General features: G+C 56.8%; 5 protein-coding genes across 5 annotated transcripts; 2 read left to right on the forward strand and 3 right to left on the reverse strand.

The window, feature by feature from the left end:
• Window positions 1-36: 36 nt before the first annotated feature.
• ACO1O0_007805 (Rad9-domain-containing protein) lies at window positions 37-1,634 on the reverse strand (the record flags this gene model as incomplete). Its single annotated transcript, XM_083197173.1, has 5 exons — window positions 37-189; window positions 241-854; window positions 910-1,273; window positions 1,325-1,462; window positions 1,521-1,634. The coding sequence occupies 5 exons, from the start codon at window positions 1,632-1,634 to the stop codon at window positions 37-39; spliced, it is 1,383 nt and encodes a 460-aa protein (XP_083046641.1).
• Window positions 1,635-3,089: 1,455 nt separating this feature from the next.
• On the reverse strand, window positions 3,090-4,302 carry ACO1O0_007806 (glycoside hydrolase superfamily; the record flags this gene model as incomplete). The annotated part of the gene is made up of 4 exons (XM_083197174.1): window positions 3,090-3,766; window positions 3,818-4,049; window positions 4,102-4,126; window positions 4,187-4,302. 4 exons carry the CDS (start codon window positions 4,300-4,302, stop codon window positions 3,090-3,092), a joined length of 1,050 nt encoding a protein of 349 aa, XP_083046642.1.
• A 712-nt stretch (window positions 4,303-5,014) lies between these two features.
• On the reverse strand, window positions 5,015-6,427 carry ACO1O0_007807 (nucleotide sugar dehydrogenase; the record flags this gene model as incomplete). The annotated part of the gene is made up of 2 exons (XM_083197175.1): window positions 5,015-5,788; window positions 5,840-6,427. 2 exons carry the CDS (start codon window positions 6,425-6,427, stop codon window positions 5,015-5,017), a joined length of 1,362 nt encoding a protein of 453 aa, XP_083046643.1.
• A 4,216-nt stretch (window positions 6,428-10,643) lies between these two features.
• On the forward strand, window positions 10,644-13,328 carry ACO1O0_007808 (chitin synthase-domain-containing protein; the record flags this gene model as incomplete). Its single annotated transcript, XM_083197176.1, has 4 exons — window positions 10,644-10,724; window positions 10,790-11,436; window positions 11,513-12,515; window positions 12,630-13,328. The coding sequence occupies 4 exons, from the start codon at window positions 10,644-10,646 to the stop codon at window positions 13,326-13,328; spliced, it is 2,430 nt and encodes an 809-aa protein (XP_083046644.1).
• Window positions 13,329-15,388: 2,060 nt separating this feature from the next.
• ACO1O0_007809 (chitin deacetylase) lies at window positions 15,389-17,031 on the forward strand (the record flags this gene model as incomplete). Its single annotated transcript, XM_083197177.1, has 6 exons — window positions 15,389-15,570; window positions 15,620-15,684; window positions 15,743-16,411; window positions 16,492-16,666; window positions 16,723-16,896; window positions 16,965-17,031. 6 exons carry the CDS (start codon window positions 15,389-15,391, stop codon window positions 17,029-17,031), a joined length of 1,332 nt encoding a protein of 443 aa, XP_083046645.1.
• Between the last annotated feature and the right edge of the window lie 475 nt (window positions 17,032-17,506).

Consider the following 17,506-nt stretch of genomic DNA (forward strand, 5'->3'; position numbering starts at 1 on the left):
GGTGTAGCGATGGTGAGAGCCTCTGTCGCGGACCCCTTAGTCAGGGAACAGTGCTAGGTTCTTAACATCCGATAGCCTCTGTGTCGGCTCGAGATATGTCGATTCGGCATCCCCCTGTGTCTCTTGCGGCGGCTCAGGACCAGTGGTCTGCCTATTCTCCATTCGGCTCATATGCAAGGCAGAAGGGTTCTGTTCAGTCAGCTTAGAGATACCAGTATGAGGGCGCCCAAGCGCACTTACCGGATCAGCACTATGGTCCCACTCCAGCCTCGCATTGTCCTCGTCATCATCCTCATCTCTAACGGGCTCCCACCCCTCGTCTTCGACAAAGAGGCTCTCCGAGTTGTTGGTCGCTGGAGGAGGCTGCTGGGTTGGCCGGAGGTCAAACGCTCCTATGCGTGAGGCACTGGCCCTGGTTGCACTTGGCGTGGGGTTCAGATGCGGTCGAGAAGCTGGCGGTGGCATCTGGCCCTGAGGTTCTGCGCCCTGCGGATGTGCCTCGGATGGGGCCACACTAGTCCTACGAGAGGCAGCCTCCAGCCGAGGGCCTGTGTTGTGCGATGCCGCATTCTTGCGGCCCTTTTTGGTTTTCTGAGCGGGGTTGGTGCCGCGCTCGCCAACCGTCATGATGAGGAACTCGCAGGAAATGGCATCGCTCGAATAAGAAAGCTGAATGGGGCGGGCAGGGAGAGAGTAGCAGGCTGAGAGGTCGTTGCCCGTGATACCCGCGTGTTGGATGATGGCACGGAAGTCCTTAACAGATATGACAATGTGGAGCTTATCCTCGACGTCGATTTCATCAAACTCGTCAGCCTCGATGGCAATGGAAGTCTGCAGTGGCTTCTTCAAGACGGCTACGTCGTGCGTTAGTCTCAATGCCACTACCAGCAGGGAGCTCCCTACACATACCCTCCTCGCTCATAGTCTTCTCGCTGAAACATGTGAAATTGACATGATCGCCGTCAGTATTAATATCAAGGAGCTCAATTCCAGGTCCGAAGTGATCCATCAGCTGCCGTAGAGTCCTCGATGAAATTGTCCAGTGATGCGGGGAGTCTTGCTTGTTAAACTTGGCGTGTACCGGCACCGAGACTTCGAAGGGGAGGCGGTGCGTTGAGGTGAGCCCGTTCCTAAAGATGATGCGCGCTATGAAACGGCTAGAGATTCCCTCGCCATCCTCGATAGCTACATCGCATCGATCAATAATAGTCTGCTTCTCGGCGTCGCGCTGTGACTCAACACCGGCACGGCTGCGAAACAGTGATATCAATGCCTGCGGCGGGTGGTCAGTAGTTATTCTGCGACGCCCCAGTCTATCACTCACTCGAATATAGAGTGTACAATAGAACCTATCGCGGTACTGGCTACTTCCATGATACTGGTAGCGAGAGAAGAACTTGTTGGTTTGGAACTTGAAGCTGGCATAGGCAGACTTGGAGGTGTTCAGTGTAGTCAAGACAAACTAAGTTCAGGTTAGCATCTCAACCAGTAACACACATGGACTAGTGATGTGCACTCACCGAGTCCTTGCGGGCCTCGAGCGAGACGTCGTCGCTGAACTTGTTGAGGCAGATGAGGGCGTCCCGAAAGGCACTAACGCCCTCCTCGCTCAGCGTGAAGTTTAACACAGCCATAGCCCATTGTTGTTTGAAAAATAGAGGCCTTCAGTAGAGGAACATGTGACCAGGGGACAATAGGATACCCAATCAAGCGTGGTCATACCATCCTTGATGGCTCAGCGCGGCACGTACTGGAGTTAAGGTGCGGGTGGGAAGACGCGTGGTCGGTTGAGGTCGCGTTAAGTGGGAGCCCCACCCGCTAGCTGCATACCCGCCTGGAGCAGTATGACTTCATCGCAAGGTACAAGAAACAAGCGAAATACATACTACTACTAAGTACCACGAGTATTACATAGTACTAGTAGTAGGTCCTAGTCTGCCCGCTACGACTTGTGACCTGATAAGCTGTCTCTCGCAGTCAGACAGAGGGCTCATTGAATGAGGCAGAGCTTGAGGGAAGACTCGCGCCATGTTCGTGTAGCTTTAGAAGCGTTGTGCTAGTAATGGGAAGGACACTTCAGAGTACATGCCATTGATTGATTGTATTAGGTTCATTTAGGTATATCATAGAAGCAGTTCAGCCAAGGGAATCGATGCAGGTCCGAATCGTTAATCGTGTCGCTCATAAATCAAACTCCACGCCAGTGGTACCCATCCCAGTGTCCTCTCTCCCTCTGTCCATCGCCTCCTCCGTAACTTCGCGCTGTCCCAACAGGTCTCTCAGTGCCGTTTGAAGCAGCTGAACTTCCCGAGAGAGAATCGCCAAGGCCCACGACGGACGCCGTGTCGATCAACGTGTACACTGGTGCCAAAGTGCCTGGTGCCGAAGCCCTTTGCCCAAAAGAGACCCATTGTGGTGGCTGTTTGGTGGGGTGGTTCTAGGTGGTCGGTTTGGGTAAGCTGTTAAAACTCCCGATATGGTCAGCTTCGTCCTCCAACGTCAACTTTATGCTGCTAGCCTACAAGAAATATCCTGCTTTCGGTGTCGAGAGACGTTGAATAGGGTTTGCAAGGAGAAGGTGGGATTGGGATTTACCGATAAAGGCTGGGGACGATCACCTTTTATTGCTACCTCGTGCTTGGTTTTGGGCCGGGTTGGGTTCATGCCTTGATTGGCGAAACGCATGACGAAATGGATGTGGCGGTGCGACACCAGCGCCTCGTCACCCATCCACAACGCCCACATTTCCTCCTGCGACGCCATTCTCGCCCTTCTCCAAGTTCTTCCATGTACCCATTGGTTGCGTCGACATTGTACGGAGTACACACACACACAGATGGTCACAACCCGCGACAACAGCGCCAGAGCCGAGACATGGTGCTGCAGCTTGCAACGTCCGGCTCAGCTGCGCCCACATCGGGCCACATGATGCTTCATTCGCCAGTGACTTCCGGACAGCGCTACAACAGGCAAAGCGGTGGTCCCCAAACGGTCTTCAGCCTCTGAGTGGCTTGCCCCACGCAATCGAGAAGCCCGCATGCCACGGTCATATGAGCCGGTTTATATTTCAAGGACGTGCTCGGTAGTTCTCAAGAGGCGAGCTCCCGGTATCCCGCAGCAACAAGACTGTCAACGCCCGGCCTGTCGCCAGCGCCCGACCAGTAGAACAGGCCTCCTAGCCCTCCTTCCTTGACGAACCTGGACTTTATCGCCACCGTAGCCGGCACGTCGAACGACAGAAACCCCTTGCCTCCATCTGCCGAATCCACATACGAGGCCGCTGCCACGCGCTCATCGACGTCCGCCTGCTTGACCCATTCCTCCGGCATATCGCAGTAGTCCATTTCGCCCCCGTTTGAGAAAGGCTGACCCGGTCCCCTTGCCTTGGGGAAGTATCGGGCATATGCGGGTACCCCCAGAAGGATCTTGTGTGCTGGAAATCCACTGGACAGCACGTATTCCACCCCGCCTGAGCAGCACTTTCGCAGCGTAGGGTAGACATGCTTGAGGTCACGCCCGGGAGGGAGGAGCTGGGCTTGATGTCCCGAGACGTCTGTCCATGCCCCAGTGAAGTCGTATCCCATCAGGTTGAGGAAATCGAGGAGGCCGCCCGCGGCTGTAAGGTCAATGTGCTTGAGACAGTATTCCCCTACGGGAAGGGCCGATGTGAGCAGATATCTCGGGGACGGTAACATCTCGCGGGTGTCTTGTAGGAGGCTGACAAAGTTCTGGCCCTGGCAGGGCTCAGTTGGGTGCTCCCAGTCAACTGCCAAAACGAGTCAGCCTTTTATTCTTTCCAAGCGAATGTGCCTCGTACTATCAACTCCATCAAACCCATAGCGGTCGCAGAATTCGCGAGCATCCCTAGCAAATGTCTTCCTGGCCGCGGGGTTGGCCGCGAGATTCGGGAACTCGGCACTTCCAGAGCCGCCGCCCACAGAGACCAAGGTCTTGAGATGGGGGTTCTGTCTCTTCAGCTTGGCGAGTGCGGCAAGACATCCCTTTTCGCCGTCTACGTCCTTCTTGAGGTCCCCCCAGTCGTCCAGGAGCTAAGTTGTGAGCGGTCGTTGCCGTCCTTTCGCGGTATGAGAGCGAACTTACCCTGAACGTCCCATCCTCGTTGACGCTTTAAAAGCAATCAATTAGTGGGCAGGCGCGGTGACGCATGCTGGCTTGCCTCACTCACCGAACAAAAGCGTAGAACACATGAGTTGTGACGCTGAGGTCGAGGCATGACGGCGGTTTGCCCTTGTAGACTCTCCAGGATGGATAGTAGACTGCATTGACGCGAGCCTGGGACATCTTGGATACTTTGGCACAGACAACAGACAATAAAGCTAGAGGATATTTGACTGAGGGGAAATGTGGCCGCAGGGAAGACGTGTCGTCCTGCCCACGCAACAGGCCCGACTGCAGGTATAAGTGTCCGTGATGCAGGATGGCCGTTGCCACCCGACTGGCCACAGAGCAACCCCAGGGGTGGCATGTGATAAAGAAACGCTCCCCGTCGTTGTTACCACGAATAGTCGTTCTTCTAGATTCACCCCTCCGCTTAGCTCGATTGATACTTCGAGTTGCTACTACTGCTAGATGACGTGCGGACGGACCCTAACTCCGGCAGATATTATGGTACGGCTAGGAATATCTGGATATTTATGATGAATAGTGTAAGAATCTATATAAGAATTGTTTTATGGACATGAAATAACGGGTATTGCTTTTTGGTGAGGTTAGGATCCCCCATTAGCCGTTGGGTCCGAGTCTTTTGGTAGCTGGCTAGACAAGCCCAATCAGATAATTGTAGTTCGGGGTACACACAATATTTCATTGCACAGTTACTTATAGGGAAGACACTCGTAAAGGACCAGAATGTCTATAGTCTCTCATTGCCAAGGTAGTCTTGAATGCCAGTGTCGTGAGGGCTGGATATAGGGTATCCACGTCATGTGATCGGGACAACAGAGTCTAGAATGACCGAACCGCCAGCCGCACGACGTCAACCTGGACCTCTGTTCTATCGACACCACATCTCCACTCTCGCGTCCCTCAGCTCATTAAGAACATCAAAATCCATGTCGCTTTGGCGAAGAGCGACAACAACCAGAGCAAAAGTCTCTAGAACATCCTTGCGCCACTCCTCATCGGCCAGCCGCGGGATTTGGGGGATGGCGTCCTGAGCGACCCGAGCATCAGCCCAGACAACCTCAACTTCTTGAGAGACTGCAAGATGCTTGGCGACCTCGAGTCCAGGCGAATTACTGAGCGATGACTGCCCTGCCTTGAAGGCCATGCCGACCACAAGCACCCGGGGAAGCCCGACAGGCTTTGGGCCCTGTCGCAGCGACGCCAGGGCCCTCTCGGCGATCCTCCCCGGCCGTGACCACATGGTGTTTGTGGCCGCCTCGAGGAGAGGGAAACTGCTGTTGGAGAGCAGGTAGAAGGGGTTCACCGGGATGCAGTGGCCCCCGACGCCCAGGCCCGGGGTGTAGGGCATGTAGCCGAAAGGCTTGGTCGACGCGGCACCGCACACCTCGTACGGATCGATTCCATGCGAGATGCACGCGTCAGCCATCTCGTTGGCATAGGCAATGCACACCATTCGCTGGCAGTTCTCGTAGAGCTTCATCATTTCTGCAACCTCGGGCCTCGAGACGGTGACGACGTTGTCGAAGATGGTCCGGTAGACGCGGCTTATGGAATCCAGGGACCCGGGAACGACGTCATCGAGACCCGAGATGATCTTTGGAATGGATTGGACGGGCGGATGGACGCGTCCGGGGTCAACTCTCTGATGAGGCTGTCAGCACTGGCAATGTTTTCGAAGCGGGGAAGGACTTACTTCTGGGGACATGCCGGCAAAGAAGCCACTGGCTTGGGCGAGTGGACCAAGTAGCTGGCGGGTCATACCAACAGCAACGGAGCTTTCGACGACAATTGTTGACCCCCGGCGAGCGACCGTGCCGACCGTCTTGATGGCGTCCCTCAGGTATGACGAATCAATGGTTCTGTCTGGTCTTAGAAGCGTCGGCACCGAGATCAGGAAATGCGTGGCCCTGGAAAGATCTCTGGAGTTTTCGGTGAACTCCAAAGACTCGTTGTCCTGGTACTGATCGCGGAGCTGGCGCACCCTAAGATGGGAAACGTCGAAGCCAATGACATTGTAGCGCCGCGAGAAGGACTCGACAAGATGGGTCCCCACGTAGCCTACGCCCAGAACGGCGATTACCGGCTCATCGTCTGGCTGTACCGGGGTCGAAAGGAGGCTGAGCTCGCTGTGTCCGTCGCTCACAGAGGTTGGAGGCGTGCCGGGGTAGAAATCTGCCGTCAGGTAACTCCACGGAAACTCCTCCCGGTCAAAGGCATCGGGGACCTTGGGCTCGAGCTCCTGGACCTCGGCCTTGATCTGCGCAGCCAGAACCTGAGCCATGTTGACGACTAAACTAAAGAGAAGCAATGGGGAGAATAACGAGAAAGATTGGCTATGGCAGGCCTATGGGGCTCTGGCATTCATCTACCTAGGAACGATTGCTATTTCTGTGTCCTGCGGGGTGGAGTGAAGGGTTTGGCTTACACGTTTCAAGTACTCGGTACCTTCGCACAAGTGATGGAACGCACGCCCGTGGAAGATTTATATTGGGCCGTCCTCTTGAACTAAGCAAGGGGCATATTCTTGTCTATAGCGTCAGCAACCGGGATTCTTCGGCACAAGTTGACAGCTGGATCGTGCCGCAGTACAGCTTTCGGCGAACCTCCTTGGTACAAAGCTATGGTATATCCAACGTGCGGCATGTGCCACCTGGAATCACAAGGTTCCGGCGCCTGGCAACGCTGCAACAGATCTCTGCGAGAGATCTTTGATTCGCCTCATGCCCCACTATGGCAAGAGATCGTCGGCTGGCATGGAACCGATCAAACGACAACGGTACGAATGGGCCGCAGCCGCTGACTCTGTACCTGCGCGGGCTCGGGATTCCGTTAGGAGTCAAAAGAGCCCCGTGACAAATTCCGTCGCCAAGGGTCTTGGGCGACACATCCTCGGAACGCTCGACGACCAAAGGCGCAAGAAGCCTTGTGGCGACGGGAAAGGCTCATGCAGTTTGATGGTTTGAGAGTTGGGTCCAAGCTTAAGATCAGGGCACTCCAGACGAGGCTCTGGATGTAGCATTTCATCAGCGTGCTTGGCTGTCTCTGACCCTGACTCGGGAGCTTCTCTAGCTCTGCTAGCTGCATGCTGCATAACCATGCACCCATTGCGATGTTTCCTGTTCACAGTCGTTCACAGGGGTGATGCTACTCACCTGTTATTGGTGAATGATGGCGATCAAAGTCTATTTGCATCGGGGGATCAGCTCGCATCCCAATGCCCTGCGGCAAGAGCACGGCTCAACAATCTCACCAAGGTTTCCCTGAGACGACCAGCGCACCGAGAGAGGGGGCTTGGTTCGATACGAGAAACAGTCCTCTCTGCAAAGGGATTGCTCACAACCTGTCTGTGATGGCATGCTCGCGTTTGGGGCGTTTCCACCTACATGGGTAGATGCAAGGAGTCATCGGGTTTGGCGGTTAGTATTACTTTTTTAGCCCTGTGGGCGGACATGGGACGGGAGGGGGCGTTCCCGTTCAGCTTTGGTGACAAACTGACAACCAACAGCGTGGGTTGCCGATCATTGCCTCGGGGGCGGAGCGTTGTCGTCGCACCGGCCAACGCAGCCGCTCGTATTGTCCTGGGGGAGGTCACCTACCGGTTTATTCGTGCGATGAACTGTGACCTCGCAACATCGCATCCTTCGTCCGGCTGCCGATGGAGGGCGGAAATTGAGGGACTCAAGAAACCGCCCGGCGCGAGATTTGTGATCTCGCAACGTCAGAATTAGTAACGACTCGTGGAACAGGACAATTTACGTACTCGTACGTACAGGAAACCCGGAACCGTGGCCCAACCACGACCCCACGCGATGCAGGTACTCTTCTACAGAACGTGGCGGAATCCGGCGCGCCCTTCTTGTTGTGTTATAGCCAGGCGGGCTCATCCGAGTGGTTGATCTGCCGGTTGACCGGGAAATCGTGCTGCCAATCCAGATATCAGATTGTGTTGCGCTGTGAGTGCACGAGTCTTGGGCTGCCAGCCAGCCTGCAAGCCCGCAAGCCCGCAAGCCAGCAAGCCAGTTCCTGGCTGGGTGTGACCTCTCCGTCTCCGAGGATCATCAGGCAGAGACGGCGGCACCTGCGAAGGGGCACTTCAAGTGGCGTGCTTCTGTGCCGGCATTGGGTTTCGTGGCGAGCCCGGTATTTGCAGCATCACTACGGAGTACGGAGTATCACAACCGTCGAGGCGAACGATGAGGAGATGCGCCAAGGCTCCGATGTATACTGGAACCACTGAAAGTCTCAATTGGGAGGACTTCTTGGCACCGATGAGCGAATGAAGGCTTGGGATCTCGTTTTAGTGCTACGACGTCATAACAATCTGACTCGGGATATACTCGGGATATTTCTGTAGTAAAGAAGCTAGGACACTAGGCAGGGTTTGAAAAGAAAACACGAAGAGGTGACGTGATGCCGAGAAATTGCCATACAGCAGCATCACCGTACATTGTATTAACAGCAGCTAACCAAGGTGAGCAGGCGAACGGATTAGCCCCCAACAGTGGATCCGAGGTCACCATTGCGGTTGAAACTTCCAGGGGCGAATAACACTCGTAAGAGAGTGCCAATGTGGACATTATTACTGCATTCTGCACACGTAGGGAGTGTGTGCAGCGAGGTGACGGGATCCCAACTTCGATCTCAGCAGAGCAGACAGTGAGTGGGCTGTACTAACCAGGTAGGTATGTACCTACATGGATCGTGCAGCCCATCGCCAACCCAATTAGCATCCCTGGAAGAGGATTCTGCATTTTGCATTCTGCGTTTTGCATCTTGCCTTTTTGCATCTTGCAGGCCGTATCCACAACAGTTCTGCAAGTCTGTGCAACCAAGTTGGTTGTGCAACGTCCGCCGCTGGCTTTGCAGGCTGATGACCTGACCGACCTTGCAGCTTGACCAAAGCCGTATTTTAGCAACTCGGTGTAAGACGGCTGTGTAGCGCTGGAGCCGGCTCGCCTCCCGATTCGAAAGCTCCACCCATACTATTGTGATCTCTCGGCTCCGATTCGAAGCTCGGACGGCAGTTCCCTGGCCGTTGAAGGATTTGGCGAGCGGCAGCAGAACGATGGATGCTGAGCGTCTGTTACTACTACTACTCCTACTACGAGTATGGAGGTATGTACTATGTAGCAGGGGGGGGAGAGGTTGTGGGGGGCGTGCGTCGATCCGTCGGAACGTGTTCCCTGTGGCCCAGCGCTGCACAACAGCGCGGCTCAGCGGCTGGATACTTGGCATAGATCCTGGGGGTTTCCAATCTTCTGCGGGCCCCACCGTGACTCCCGTCGCAAGGTCGTCCCCCGTACGTATACGGAGTAGTGGTAGTAGTATTAGTGGTGCTCGTAGTAGTTAGTCGGTATTCGTATCCCCCGTGTCACCATGTCACCGTGTCGTCCATGATGATTCAGGTCCCCGGCTTCCATGGCCTTTGCCGTGAGCTAATTCGGTGGCGACACGGCGCCACACCGAGAGTTTGGACTTGGGACATGCAGCCGGGAGCTGGGGCCCATGGCTGTCTGTCCAACTGTTGGCGACCAAGACTCGCACTAGCACGAATATGCCCAGATGCCCAGCCCAGACAGTCCGGTAATATTCCCGTTCCCGGCGGCGGCGGCGGCGGCGGCGATGGTGTGCTTTCTCCGCCTCACCATCAACGTGGCACGGGAATCTTCACAGACGGGCGGTGTAAAAGGAGATTGTGTTTCTGGTCTGTTTCCCTAGCAGTACCCTCGGGATCAGGGATACGGGGCCACGATCCCCATCACGGGAGGCAACAATGGCCATCTGGCAGAAGTAAGGGACTGGTACATGCCATGTAGGTATATCCGTACGGGGGTCCTGGGCAGTATCCCTTGATGGAAACGCCATGATCAACATGGCATCCTGGTGTCGACTACCTACCCACCCACGTCGTATGTATGTACCGTTCTCCTGCTGGGCCTCCCCCCTTCCCCCCCCCTGGCTCCTTATCCCCTGCGCAAAGTCCCGGGCCGCCCACCGCCAACTTGGCACGCCCATGTACCCGTCCCGAGCTGCTGTACTCATACTCGTACGCGCGCACATAATAATACATACCACTCATAGCAACAAAGCTGGATCGTTATTTCTGGGGCCGTGCTATTAGTGTTGGACGGACGGACAGCTCACTCGACTGATCGGCGCGGCCAAGGTACGGCCCGTATAGCTGGGCAACGGGACCATTCGTTTGGGCTCTTGGCCTTGGGTGTCTTTCTTGACATTGCTGACCACTCGGTTTCTCCGGCCGAAGTTTCTCGTCGAGCGTCTTGTGTGTGCGCGCGGGACGACAATTGCTGGCCTGTGAGCACTCCTTTAAAGTTGACTGCCATGCTGGTTGCTCGGAGATTTTTATACGATAGGGACCCTTGAAGACGAACAAGTGGTTGACGTCGACGATCGTTCTTGACTGGTCACACTCTCTGTTCACCTCGGCAAGAGTCCAGCGTTCCATCAGGGCCAAGTCCTTCTAAAGAGGCTTCGCCATGGAGTCTATCTCCAAGACGAGAGCGCAGGAGGCAGGATCTCCGGCGCTCAATCGCAGTCCCAAGTCAAATTCTCCCCGGGTAAGCTTGGCAAAAAACCACCTCGACCATGCCCCATGACAAATTCACTGAATCTTGATTACTAGGAAGCATTTATGGAAGGCCCTGAGAAGAAGACCCTGCCCCCTCCGCCGCCGCCAAAGTTCAGTGCCGCCCGGAGTCCATATCCTCCCACGAGGCAGGGAAAGTTCCCCATATGGGACTCGGAGGAGTCCGACGCCAGCTCGACGGGACGACATGTGATAAACCCGAGCCCCTTTGAAGACACCAACGAGTCCTCCGAGAGCACGCAGCCCTCGTGCTCACCCTCGACAAGGTCGTCCCTCTACCAAACCTCATCCAACACCACGCCTGCGCTCCCCCAGGACCGTCCCCAGCGGCTCTCGCGGGACCACTTCAGGCCTTCCGCGCCGCCGGACAGGCAGATCAATGCCCCCGACAGCTCCCTCACTCCTCCCGGCCCCTCTGGGCCCTCGTCAAGGCGCTCCAGCGCGCGCGTCGACGGCAGCCCCAGCCCCCAGGTCGCGCCGGTCGACGAGATCGCCCCCGTGCCTCCCGTCCACCCGCTGCCCCCGAGCCACCTGGCCGAGACGACGAATGCAGCGCCGGAGAATGCTGCCAAACCAGAGACCGCGACACGGTCACAGGCGGAGGCCGAGGCCGAGCTGAAGAAGGCCAGGAGGAAGATTACGTTCCAGAAGTACCTCGCGACAGCGGGACTGATCGGACTCAAGTGCGTATCCCCCCCCCCTTCCTGTGAACTGATATCGATTTTGCCCGCTTTCCGTCTGCTAACCGCCAGCCTGCAGCGCGCTCTTCATCTTCGCCTCATGGTGGTGGGCCAAGTACTACTACGTCTACCTGCCGTTCATCGCGTTCCCGCTGGCGCTCAACTGCGTCATGATCGTGTCGCTCATCTGCTTCAAGCTGCGCAACACGGTCCTCCCGGAGAGGGTCATCGAGCCGGACCACACCGAGGACCTGGTCATGATCATGCCGTGCTACAACGAGACGCTGGAGGAGTGCACCAACTCTCTCGACTCGCTGGTCGACCAGGTCGGCGTCGAGCACCACAAGAGGGGCATCATGGTCGTGTGCGACGGGCGGGTGCGCGGGCCGGGCATGGAGAAGTCGACGGCCGACCACCTCCTGCAGGACATCTTTGTGGACGTGACGCACCGCGAGAAGATCAGGAATGCGTACCGCGGCTGGGACGGGTCGCCGATGGACGTGGAGATGTCCAAGGGCTTCTACAAGGGCGTGCCGTACTACTGCCTGGTCAAGGAGCGCAACCAGGGCAAGCGGGACAGCCTGATCGTGGTGCGCTCGTTCCTGTACAAGTTCAACGTGCGCAGGACGAACCCGGACATGGTCTTCTCGCCCTACTTCTTCCAGTCCATGACGCGGTGGCTCACCAGGGACGTGGGCGTGGAGCAGGTCGACCACCTGGTGGGCATGGATGCCGACACCATCTTCGACAAGCACTGCATCGCGCACCTGCTCAAGGAGTCCAAGTACCCCAACACGGTGGGCGTGTGCGGCTACGTGGCCGTCGACTTCTCCGGGGGCAACTGGAACCTGTGGTCGCTGTACCAGAACGCCGAGTACAGCATCGCCCAGGGCCTGAGGCGCCTGCACCAGTCCATGGCCACCAAGAAGGTGTCCTGCCTGCCGGGGTGCTGCCAGCTGCTCAAGATCTGCGACTACACGTGCGGTGACAAGGTGCTGGTCGAGCTGTTTGGCTATCATCCCAAGCCCATGGACGGCATGCTCAAGCAGATCCGCGCCACGGCCTCGGAGGATCGCAACCATGTAAGCCAAGCAAACACCCCCCCCATTCTCCTTGCTGAACACCCCCCTGGCATTTTTTTTTTACCTTGGCCCTCATGCACAATGCCCCTCGCTAACATGTATGCCTCCCCCCAGGTCTGCCTCATGCTCACCACCCACCCCGAAGCCCAGACGCGCCAGGCCCTGCGTGCCATGGCCTTCACCGACGTCCCCCACTCGTGGAGCGTGTTCCTGTCCCAGCGCCGCCGCTGGTCCCTGGGCGCCACGAGCAACGACCTGCTGCTCTTCACGTCGCGGCACTGCCAGTGGTTCGAGCGGATCCTGGCGCTGTGCAACGTCATGGTGTGGACGCTGAGCGTCTTCATCGTGGCCGCCATCGGCTGCATGATCGTTGCCTTCATGTCCCAGCCCTGGTGGATCATCCTGGCCTTTGCCAGCATCATGATCGTCCCGCTGCTGTACTACCTCGTCATGGCCGTGTGGCTGCCGCGCACCATGCGCGAGCGCGTGCAGTACCTGGCCGGGCTGGGCATGTTTGTCGTGCTGGGGCCGTTCCTCAACCTGTTCGTCCTGGTCTTCTCCGTGTACAACATGGACAGCTTCGGCTGGGGCAAGACACGCGTGGTGGTCCCGGACGACGCCGACAAGGACAAGGTGGCGGCGGCGGACAAGAACACCACTACCAGTAATAACAGCGAGTCAGACTCGGCGGGCCGCCAGCAGCAGACCGAGAAGGCTGCGACCGGGGACGAGGAGGCCAACGTGGGCATGCCTGCCGGCGTCCGCAGGCCTGCGCCGGCGCATGTACCCCCTCCTGCGCCAGCAGCAGCATAATAGCAAGAAACAGGTCGCCGATCCCAAACGGTGGGGAAGGCAGGGCAGTCATTCAGGCCAATACATTGGGCTAGCAATGGAGAGAGATGCTCTTGTGTGGTTGGCGGAGGATATTTCGGCTGGCTACATTTACGGGGTCAATGGTTGATTGGGGGGGCCGGCCTCTGGTGACACAAAAATGATGTGATCTTTTTTTCTCGACCAGGAAAAAAGAGGGCTACCTAATAATTCAATACTACCTTAGATATTAATGAAATTACATGGGGATTGGCCATCGAGATTGGCCATCGAGATTGGCACTCAAATTTCGGAGCTTTTCTGTCGTGTTGTGGTGTTGTGGTGGTGTCTTGTGTGGTGTCTTCCCTCCAAAACACCCTCTGGTGGTCTCCCTCTGGCTGTGATTCGCTGGACAAGTGCCGTGCTGCCCAAAGCGGTAATTGGCGACGGGTGCTTATTCACCGTGGCTTCGGGTCTCCCACAACACGGTGCCTGGAAAAGGCGTCCATCCCTTGGGTGAATACTGATCACAGAGAAGCTTCCATTTCCCCAGTTTCAGCTGGATCCAACACGCGGTGGATGGGGGCACAAGCACTCTGTATGCGGCCGCCACGGTTGCACGCCCGACAAGTCGAATACGGGGTGCGACGGCAGCAACAACACCTGACGATGCACGACCAAGCACATCCAGTCGCCGAACAGGGTACGTGGAGTGTGACCGTGAGGTTGCTACATGGTCCCCCTGTTTGAATGTAATAGCGGGAGCGAGGTGGTCATGACTTGGTGATCGATCCGCCCGCCCCTGGCCAGACAGCAGGGTTTCTATCCGATTCGAAGGCATCCTCCCCAAACACACCCCAGTCGTTGCTTTTTGTTTTTTTCTCTCTCCGCTCATCTCAGCTCAGAAGCATTGCCAGCGATGGCTAATTCATGCTGCAGCCGCCGCCCGCGGGGTGCTGGCCCCATCCGGGCTAACATTTCCAACAGGGGATCCTGACCAGTGCGTCTTGTTTGTTGGCCGCCCGGTTTCGAAATAGAAGTGATCGGCAGTCATGCTTCAGCTTGGGCCTTGAATCGACAAAAAAAGCGAAAGTGGTCAATAATATACCAACCCTTCTCTTTCTCCGTGTAGCCATTCTATGGTTTGCTGTTGAATAAAGATCAAGGCTACGAAACAGAGTCTCACTCTCCACGTTGTGAAATGTATGTTCTTCAGTGTCTCGGGTGTTGTTGGAGATGTCTCTCGCGCCAAGGTTGGCCAAGCAGAACACTTCCCAATGCGCTGTCCAGGTGCGGAGAGGGGGGGGGGGGCCTCTCTGCATGTCTCATCACGATGCAGCCCTGCTTTGCTCGGGTATAAGAGGCGGCAGCCGCGTTTGGGGCCTGCAGGTGCATGGCCATGCCGTCAGCCATGGCTGACACATTGTCACACATGTACACCCCCTTGCAGATCGAGCCGGATAATACGAGCTACTGCTGCATTGTAGGTATGTGGGCTTCCGGAAAAATTCCCGCTCGAGGAGGTGAGCTAGATATTATGCATAATCGACTCCGGGAGGAGGAGAGTGCAAAATCCTTGGACCATGCTCGGCGGGGAAGCCTGGGATCGGGAGGAACACGGGCAGGACTCGAAGCCACACCAACATGGAACATGGGCGGCGCAAGATGGCTGGCCCCATCGCCGAACAGCAAGGACCTTATACCCAGGCCGAGCGAGTTGCGAACCCGGTCACTCCCGCCTCTTAGGATCTGAACGTGCCTGCATCTGAGCCGCGCCGGACTCTTTAACGCACAGCTCTGTGGGGGATCTTGGCTTTCCCCGTCCTCTGCTGTCCTCGTTGAAACTGGGACGCTGATGATCGTAGAGACACACATTCTCTCACCTCTCACAACGGGTATCACGGCGCTTTCAAGTTCTGACCAGAGACATGCGGTACGCTCCACTCGTCGCGGCGGCGGCTCTGCCACTCGTCACTTCGGTCCTCGGGACGCCCTCCGGCTCCTCCGGGGATCGCGTGGCGAGAACACCGGCCGTGAAGGGAGAGGAGCCTTGGGAAGGTCCAATGAGGAGGTGGGCTGAGGCGCTCAACGAGGCGATCCGGAAGCGCCAGACGTGCGGTGAGGACGTTGGCGACTGCCCGGACGGCGAGTGCTGCTCTGAGGCTGGCTACTGTGGCTCGACCACGGCCTACTGCAAGAGTCCCCAGTGCCAGATCGCCTTCAGCAATGGCAACTGTGATGCTGAGTGAGTGACCTCGTCTGACGCTTTCTTGGGAATTGCTAATCGGTGATAGCGAGCGTCCCTGTGGGAAGAGCACCGAGGACACGCCTCGACACAACGACGGGGAGGCCCCTTATGGTGAGTGACTTGCTCCTTGTACTCTTCTGCAGACGAAAAGATCTCTAATCCTCCACAGGCCAGTACATCAAGACCTGCACCGAGGACAATGCCATTGCTCTCACCTTCGACGATGGCCCCTACCTCTACACCAACACCCTCCTGGACCTCCTGCGCAAGTACGACGCTCGCGCAACCTTCTTCGTGACGGGCAACAACATTGGCAAGGGCCGCATCGACGATGAGTCGACGCAGTGGCCCACCATCCTCCGGCGCATCCACGCCGAGGGCCACCAGATCGCCTCTCACACCTGGTCCCACGAAGACCTCTCGGCCGCCAGCGACGACCGCCGCCACACCGAGATCATCTACAATGAGATGGCCCTGCGCAACGTCCTCGGCTTCTTCCCGACCTACCTGCGCCCGCCTCGCGGCACCTGCACGAGCGACTCGGGCTGCCTGGACCTCGTCACCGAGCTGGGCTACCACGTCGTCACCTGGGACCTGGACACCAAGGACTATGCCAACAACACCCCCGACAAGATCCAGACCAGCAAGGACATCTTCGACGATGGGTTCAACGGCACCGTGTCCAACATTGTCCTGAGCCACGACTCGCAGAAGACGACGGTGGAGGAGCTGGCCGAGTACATGCTCAAGGCGGCCAAGGAGAAGGGCTTCAAGACGGTGACGGTGGGCGAGTGCCTGGGCGACCCTGAGGAAAACTGGTACATCAAGTCGAAAATTGGTGAGTGAACTTCCTGGAGAGCCCTGAAATCTGCCAAAGCCCCAAATAGCAACAAAGTACTAATGAGGCTGGCGAACTAGAAGACTCATGTGAAATCTCCGAAAAGGTCCAGGAGCCTCGCGACGACGCCGTCTCCAGCAAGGCCAAATCGGGCCTCACCCTATCCAAGGACGGTACTTGCGGTGAGAGGAGCAAGAACAAGTATACCTGCCAGGGCTCCGACTATGGCGACTGCTGCTCCTACAACGGGTTCTGGTACGTTGAAGTCCCACTCACATTACAACATTTCATGCTGACACATGCCTCAACAGTGGCTCCACATCTGGATACTGTGACGGAGGCTGCCAGACAGACTTTGGCAAGTGCAACAAGTGGGAGTGCGGAGACGAGCTCATCGTCTCGGAGAATGGTCTCTGCGGTGGCTATACCTTCCAGACGTGCCGCGGCTCGTCGTACGGTGACTGCTGCTCCACTTTTGGTAACTGGTACGTCTCCAACTGGTGGTATTTCGGAGGGCGAGCTTCTTGGACAATGATACTAACATGGATTATAGCGGAAGCACGGACGAGTACTGTTCCAAGGACGATGGCTGCCAGTCAGACTGGGGGACTTGCTCCTAGTCACTGTGAACTGGTATCCTGTGGGGGCATTGCAGATTGTTCCTAAATTCGTCGCAAGTGTTCGATAATTTTGACGAGGGGCACCCCTTATAAATGCGAGTAATGTAATGAGGGCTCGCATGTCGTTCTTGCTGGCCCGCCATACTTGAATGAGTACCTCTGGGGCAGTTCAAGCCGCATCGCCCGTCATCTCGTGATAAATTAGTAGGCATTGTACGAAGTAGAAGACCCAACATCCACGCCCGGCAGCCCATATCTCCGATTATCTCCAGCGCTTCTGCTTTTTCCACCTGCACCGCATAGTGTATAATCTTCTTACCCTCTCCTCGCCTATTGAAGGTGGTATACCCATGCGTCCAACAGGAGTCTCATGGAGCCGTGAAAGCTATGCATTGTCCTTCTTTGGCGCGGGCCGGCATAGCTGACACGCTATGTAGAAGACCCAGCGTGCAAGTCTTTCTTGTAGCTAATCGAT

Source organism: Amphichorda felina, assembly GCF_050947745.1.
Source record: "Amphichorda felina strain 45539 chromosome Unknown scaffold_8, whole genome shotgun sequence".
NCBI classification, from domain to species: domain Eukaryota; kingdom Fungi; phylum Ascomycota; class Sordariomycetes; order Hypocreales; family Bionectriaceae; genus Amphichorda; species Amphichorda felina.